The sequence below is a fragment of the Zychaea mexicana genome (assembly GCF_025766255.1).
Source record: "Zychaea mexicana strain RSA 1403 chromosome Unknown BDB00scaffold_94, whole genome shotgun sequence".
Lineage (NCBI taxonomy): Eukaryota > Fungi > Mucoromycota > Mucoromycetes > Mucorales > Lichtheimiaceae > Zychaea > Zychaea mexicana.
In genome coordinates, this window is record NW_026516757.1 from 27,703 (window position 1) to 34,736 (window position 7,034).

The window sequence follows — 7,034 nt, forward strand, 5'->3', positions numbered from 1 at the left end:
CCCATCAATAATAAAACCGTTTATGTCTAAATGCCATTGTTTCATGTACAATAATGCTTTATCCACATACTATTCAATGTATTGGGGACTACAGTGTAGCAGTAATAGGTTTCTTTCTTAAAGGCAAAGTTATGCGGACCAAGATACCAGCGGAGTGCTGTGTATGTCTAGACGAATTTTACTTCAACCAGCAAGACCGCAAACGCGATCGTTATTCTTGACAACGACGACGACGACACACGATGCAGACAAATGTAGGACAACAGCGGAATCTAGATAACGATCCACACAGCATTTTGCTTTTTGAGAGAAGACGAAAAACTCAAACGTTACATACGCCACCGATCTAGACATCGGCTGAACCACCACGCACAATAGAACTCGATAGCGAACATGAGTTTCGATTCGAGGTTGAGTTCAACAAAAAAGTGACACTCAAGGTACTACTGTTTTCTAATTCTATGATTCTATCACAAGGCAAAGTAATAAAGAAGAGCAATCGATTCTGTTATTTGAGGGATTGGGTGGCTGACATTAGTTTTTTTTCTGTTTTGAAATATTTAATAAAGCTTCTCAAAGGAACTGCAGAAGTGTTTGGCACAGAGTTGGCTATAAATGTCACATATACATTTACTGGCCGAAAGGCTGCTGTATATACTTGGCATGGATGCACATTAGAGATATCCTTTTTTTCTAGTAATCATGTTGTGTATTCCATCCGATGAAGAAAACAACTTTCCTTAACTTTAGCAGCGCGTCATGATCCACATCAGTGGCGATTTTTTAGTAGAATACACAGCAAACGAGACACCGATGACAAGTTACTTGAATACACATTTGGCACTACAGCAGATACGAGAAAATGCAAAACAAACCAACGATCAAGGCCCTCGGGTAGAGAAGAAGAAGAAGAAAGGGTTAGGGACGAAAAAGAAAAACTAATTTGAAAGGGAGATACTAGGTTTTGGTTGTTGGACCACATGATGTAGGCAAGACGTCGTTATGTACCTTACTAGCAGGCTATGCGCTTCGACAAGGCCAGAAACCTATCTATGTCTCCTTGGATACATCCGAGGTAAGAGAAGTTGGAGCTTTATATCACGGAACAAAGATGGGTAGTCAAACTTGAATCGAATCACATTCATTGTTTAGGGATCAATTACGATGCCAGGCACAGTATCAGCGACCAACATCAGTACCATTATCGACGTAGAAGAAGGATTTGGCGCCTCTGCAACGACTGCTGCGTCACTCGGTTCATCAACAATGCCGTTGGCATACTATTACGGATATGAAAACCCAGCAGAAAATGTCAACCTGTTCAAACTCGTCACCTCACGATTGGCACATACCGTCAAATGTCGGCTTGCAGAAGACGATGAAAGCCAAAAGTCGGGCTGTATCATTGACACAGCAGGATTGATCGATCATGTCGGATATGATCTGATCCAGCATATCATTGCAGAATTTGATGGTAACCCTTTCTCAAATACAACAATTTTCCATTTTCCAACGATACTCACGCAACACGAATCATGATCTAGTCAATGTGGTCATTGTGCTCGGCCACGAACGGTTGTATAGCGATATGACTCGGATCCTCAAGGAAAACCCCAACATTCAAGTAGTTAAGCTGGCCAAGTCCGGAGGCGTCGTCGAACGTGACAAGCAGTTCAAGAATCAATTGCAACGAAGCAAGATCCAGGAATATTTCTATGGCACGATCAAGTGTGACTTATCGCCTTATTCAACTATTCTCAATCTCAATGACGTCAATGTGTGGCGTGTGGGCGAAAGTATGGCGCCATCTTCAGCCTTGCCGTTGGGTATGGAAAGTATCTCTACTGAAACCCAGGTGGTCAAGGTCGACAGCAGCTATGAAATGTGCTTGCACTCCATCCTTGCGATCCTCAACGCAGAAAACACGACGCCTGAAAGCCAACTCTTGGAAACAAATGTAGCTGGATTTATCTACGTGTAAGTCTTTTTGTATTTCATGTCCGTGTGCCTTTTTGGAAATCTAAAATTCTTATCATACATGTACATATATACATTATAGATCCGATGTGGATGAAGAACGAATGAAAATGACAATTCTGTCACCTGCTCCAGGTCGACTTCCTCGTAAACACTTGCTGTTAGGATCATTCAAATGGCTAGAAGCATAAAGTTCCAATAAAAATTAAAAGGAACTCAGCGCGATTTTTTACCACACATAACTTTTTGTTGCTGCAACAACCCAGCAACTTTTACTTCTCCCCCTCTCCCCCCTCCAACCACCAATGAGCATCACAGTCGGACCTGACGCATTCGCACTTCCACTTCTCCATGCTGCAAAGTACCCTGACGCACTTGTCTGTGGTGTCTTGTTGGGTGAGGTCAATAGCAGCAACGGCAACATTGACGTGAAAAGCGGTTTATCGTTGTTTCATCACTGGGCATCGTTGACGCCCATGCTTGAGGTGGCACTTAAAAACGTAAGGAAACGAGGAAATACACGTAGCTCTCCTGCAGTACGAAAACATGCCAACAACGAGTACTTTTTTTTTGGCTCGTGTCTAGGCCGAATTGTACGCAGCCAAGAAAAAACTCAAGATTGTTGGTTGGTACCAAGCAAATGCTGGATTAAAAGACACGACTTTACACGAGAACGTGATTCGCGTTGCAGACGTTATTCGACGCAACTCCGGACAAGCTGTTGTGTTTATTGTAAGTAGACGGGTTTTTCGTGGAGAAAAAGCGAGCGCACTCGATCTGACCTGGTTTATTGCATTATGTATTGATAGGTAAATAACGAGAAATTGGGTCAATTGAATGAAATAAAGGACGGAAGCGTGATTTTGGTAAGATACACACACACACATACACACACACAATTTTTGGAGATAATCAAGATATTAACTCTGTTTTTTCCCCAAAAGCCATACACATACTCAGAGGGACAATGGAAAGGAATAAAACAAGCATTCAGCAAGGATAGCAAGATCACATTGACGTACGAAGAAACATATCCAAAAGTACGCGGCATGTTCAGCTCAGCATCGTATAACCGAGTCATTGATTTCGACGAACATTTGGAAGACGTATCCAAAGATTGGCTTTCCAGTAACACTTTATAACCAACCTTCCTTCCCTCCGCCATCAATCCCCAACATCTGTTTTTCTACATGCAAATATAATAAACTATAAAAATGTATATCTCCTCTTTGTCCTTTTTCTTTTTTACTTTCTTTTCTACAAGAATTTCTTTTCATTACGTTCGACGCGTAATTTATAATAGAGGTATACTGCAAATCCAACGACCGCCTGTACGCCAAACGCATAAAAGATATATTTGAAGAGAGTCGACATGGTACCCCGCGTTTCGGCCGAGTCTTTGCCAATTTCGTTCATGCGTTTTTGCTGGATATTCATGCGGTTCTGTATATAACAAGAGAAAATTTTTAGCACCCTTCTTACACGTATCCCACTCAAAAGAACAAACTTACGCTGATATTGCTCAGTGTCTTTTCAACACGCTCAAGTGTGGCTTCCAGCTCTTTCATTCGGCGATCTTGGTCACGGCTTTGTCGTTCCATTTGTGACGCCATTTGAGATGCCATGCCACGTGTCTCTTTCTGAATATCTCCAGTCAGTCGATTGATGGCATTACTGAACCGCGCGCGGGGGACGAAGTAGGTTAGTTTAGTAAATACATAAATACATCACATGCATCGTTGATCCCAATGGTAACATAACTATTGCCTTTGCTTACATTGTTTCTTTGCTGTCGCCATCTGATGATGACGACGATCCAGATGCCGTCGTCTTCTTTTCATAATTGCCGAGAAGCAGATCTTCAGGTGAAGGTGCACCGATAGCTTCAATTTGCATCTGCATGATCTGGATATCTTCAAGCACGCGTCGCTGTGTGTCAAATATAGATGCCTAAACGAAAACATGTGTCATTTAGTCAGATGCTTACTTGCTGAGAAATTCCCCTCCTCCGGCATTTGTCACCTAGCAATCCAGATTTCTTACCAGAGTTGCCGTAGTTTCGGAGCGCACTTCGTCACCCTCAGCTGCCTCACGCATCCGTCGCACTTGGTATTCAGCTTCTTCAATTTGCTATATGTAGATCACATTTCCAGCATAAGGCTCGTCTATTTGGTTTTATCAATCCCCAACCCAAAACCTTTGAAATCAGTTACTTACCCGTTTTTGTTCTTCATTCAATTCCTTGAATTCTTCTCCTTGATTGATCATCTCCTCTTCCATCGGTCGCTTTGAACGATGCATCTTGGCAGGTGGGTTCAATTGCCAAGTTTCAAAGGAAATTATATCATGGTCATCTACAGTTTCAAAAATATGTGTTCTAGTGAGCGTGCTATCGTTGAAGAGAGAGAAAAAGTCAATAAATTTGTTCTTACCTGCAGGATTGTGAGAAGCAGCCTAAAAAAAGGGGGGGATAAAGAAGAACAAGCAATTAATAACATCACAAATGACCAGGAACGCGATTTGTACATAAAAACAAACAAACAACAAAGATCGCATAACGCATGACAAGAAACTACATACCGAAAAACCAAAGTAGTAATTGCTGGGCAAAGCGATGCCCGTCTTTTGAATGCAGGTTCGATAATCCTTGCCGTCGCCCATGGGGTCCAGCATAACTGTCAATGTCTTTGCCGTGTAAGTTACACGAAGACGTGCTGGCACGTTCCCAGTGTTTCGGTAATTGATTTGACAGGATCCGATAATGTAGCCCGAAGGGTCCGTTCTTGATGAAAAAGCCAAAGATCCGTCATTTAAAAGAGCCATCGTCGTGGGTGTATGTGTCTGATTGTTTTTAAAATAACAAGTTAAAAAAAAAAAAGAAGCAGGCGGTGAGTTTCTTTTTGTTATAAGGGTGGTGGTGTTTTGACAACAACCAGGGAGACACGTACACGAGGATTCGCGGAATCGAGCCAGATACCCAGGCCGTCCCACTTGTCGCCAGCACCAAAGATAGGACCATCACCCATAGCTTCTTTAGTATACCAAAATGCCAAACCGCGTCCTCCATGCATATGGCTTCCTGTCACTCGAAATGTTACTTCGGCCTGCCATTCGTCATGCGTGTTTGGACGTTCTGACCAGACCCAACCGCGTGCACCAGGAATGGAGGGTGCCAAACGAACAAAATCATCTGCCTTGATGACTCCTTTATAATTTTACATTATCAGAAAGAGTGAATCCTTGGTTACTTTTTTTTATTTTGGTTTTGTCAAACTTTCCAATCCACAACCAGAGGAAGACGAACGTCCCACGACGCGAAATCAGTGATATTTTTTAAAATTACCTTGACTCATCTTCCAAAATGGTATAGTGCCATTGTAAAAATAGGGTCGTTTCAAAGTTAATTTGTAATCCAACTTTGCAGATGGTGCTGCTTCTGCTGCAGACACTGATTCCTGGTTCGATTGTTGTTGTTGTTGTTCTTGTTGGTCATCGGTTGGACCACTACCGGAACCCCAGAATCCGGCACTACAAAAGGGAGCGGCAGTGGCAAGTACCAGAAGCACTAGCAGGACAAATGTTGACACTATGCCCTGTTTCATTGAGTAGTCTTTTTCTGATAAGGGAAAAAAAAGGAAGGGAGGGAAAAAGAGAGTTTATTAGAGAGACGTGGCAAAAATCTGGCATAAAGTGCTCGTGGCAGACCCTCTTTACTCATTGGGCGGAACATCAACTTTAGCATGTGTGTATGTGTTGGCCAATGCATACTTTTTCCAAACAGCGGACAATGCGTCTACACGAATAAGATCAGGGGGGGGGGGCATGCATTTGTTTTCGTCATTTTATTCCACCTCTAAAAGAAACAATTATTAAGAGCCTGACTGGAGAGGGAGTTATCATGTACACTCAAAAAGGATAAAGAAAGAATATGTGACAATGGAAACAGTTAATTAGGACGCTAAAGAAAAGAAAAAGACATCAAAACGATATATGAGCAAGGGATCCACAAGGGCGGAGGGGGGAGGGACTTCTTTCTGAGTAGCAAAAGAAGAGAGAAGGGAGAGGAGGAGGAGGGGGGCATGGGGAATGTCTTTGATCAGAGGTGAGGAATTGGGGGAACAACGTGGGCTTTAAAGAAGTTACAGTGTAAAGAGACAGCGCATTGATTTCATTTTACAGTTTTCTGAGAGGACTACCCGCCTTTACCGAGGACCGGCCCAAACGATGGACTCTTAGATGGCGACGCATGTTGCTCTGCACACTAAACCGTCGTCCACATCCTTCCTCAGCACACACAAAAGGCTTTTCTCCCGTATGCGAATATGTGTGGATGCGCAGGGACGAGGGTCGGCTGAATCCCTTGTTGCAGTATGGACACAGATATCGTCCGGAGCTCGCATCGCGTTGCAGTTGCGGCTGTTGCGAATCATCAATGCCATCCTGCTGCTGCTGCTGTTGTTGTTGTTGTTGTTGAGGAAAGGGTGGTGGCGATCGCAGTCGTTGCTCAGGCGGGCTATCTGATTGAGCACGTTGATGCTGGTGTTGTTGTTGTTGCTGTTGTTGTTGTTGTGATGAGGTGGAGGACGATGAGGATGAGGAAGTCGAAGGTACAGGTGGGCGGAACATAAAGTCGACGGTATTTGCAGAGACAGCACGACGATGTGTATGGTGGTGATGACGTCCTGCTGCTGCTACAGTAGTTGTTGGAGCAGACGGTCGATTCAAGTAGGGCAAACTGTCGAATGGCTGCAATGGTGCTCGTTGGGGCTGCAACAACGTGTTGGTAGCAGTAGTTGCAGTAGTGGTAGTAGTGGGTAGCGGTGGTGGTGGTGATGACTGCTGCTGCTGTTGTGGCTGTATGGTATATTCTGACACGGATCGTCCGTGGGTGGCGCCTGGTGGCCGTCGATGATGATGATGCGGATGATGAAGAGGAAGATGATGATGATGATGATGGTGATGATGATTGCTGCTGCTGTTGTTATTATTGTTGTTGTTACTGTGATGGATATGGCTGTGGCTAAGACTATGCTGGTGGCGAGGGGTGGTGGATGCAG

The 7,034-nt window shown here is 43.7% G+C and overlaps 4 protein-coding genes across 4 annotated transcripts; 2 read left to right on the forward strand and 2 right to left on the reverse strand.

Annotated features, from left to right (window-relative positions):
- Window positions 1-242: 242 nt before the first annotated feature.
- BDB00DRAFT_884581 (Pre-mRNA cleavage complex II protein Clp1-domain-containing protein) lies at window positions 243-2,168 on the forward strand (the record flags this gene model as incomplete). Its single annotated transcript, XM_053128342.1, has 9 exons — window positions 243-254; window positions 351-440; window positions 570-696; window positions 788-894; window positions 962-1,075; window positions 1,153-1,474; window positions 1,545-1,549; window positions 1,607-1,977; window positions 2,060-2,168. 9 exons carry the CDS (start codon window positions 243-245, stop codon window positions 2,166-2,168), a joined length of 1,257 nt encoding a protein of 418 aa, XP_052975406.1.
- BDB00DRAFT_635234 (uncharacterized protein) lies at window positions 2,164-3,177 on the forward strand. The gene is made up of 5 exons (XM_053118108.1): window positions 2,164-2,477; window positions 2,563-2,709; window positions 2,787-2,843; window positions 2,922-2,970; window positions 3,040-3,177. Exons 1-5 carry the CDS (start codon window positions 2,283-2,285, stop codon window positions 3,117-3,119), a joined length of 528 nt encoding a protein of 175 aa, XP_052975407.1. The 5' UTR covers window positions 2,164-2,282; the 3' UTR covers window positions 3,120-3,177.
- Window positions 3,178-3,750: 573 nt separating this feature from the next.
- Window positions 3,751-5,579, reverse strand: BDB00DRAFT_771252 (concanavalin A-like lectin/glucanase domain-containing protein; the record flags this gene model as incomplete). Its single annotated transcript, XM_053119942.1, has 6 exons — window positions 3,751-3,927; window positions 4,195-4,331; window positions 4,410-4,431; window positions 4,558-4,818; window positions 4,926-5,182; window positions 5,321-5,579. The coding sequence occupies 6 exons, from the start codon at window positions 5,577-5,579 to the stop codon at window positions 3,751-3,753; spliced, it is 1,113 nt and encodes a 370-aa protein (XP_052975408.1).
- Window positions 5,580-6,204: 625 nt separating this feature from the next.
- On the reverse strand, window positions 6,205-6,363 carry BDB00DRAFT_722964 (uncharacterized protein; the record flags this gene model as incomplete). Its single annotated transcript, XM_053118205.1, has 1 exon — window positions 6,205-6,363. A coding segment is annotated over one exon (159 nt), but the record flags the coding sequence as incomplete, so codon positions are not given.
- Window positions 6,364-7,034: the final 671 nt, after the last annotated feature.

Excerpts from the sequence above, each read along its gene's own strand:
- BDB00DRAFT_635234 (XM_053118108.1), top strand. The coding sequence starts at position 2,283 with ATGAGCATCACAGTCGGACCTGACGCATTCGCACTTCCACTTCTCCAT. Across the intron at positions 2,478-2,562 it reads TTGAGGTGGCACTTAAAAAC|GCCGAATTGTACGCAGCCAA; the intron begins GTAAGGAAACGA and ends GCTCGTGTCTAG. Across the intron at positions 2,844-2,921 it reads AGGACGGAAGCGTGATTTTG|CCATACACATACTCAGAGGG; the intron begins GTAAGATACACA and ends TTTCCCCAAAAG.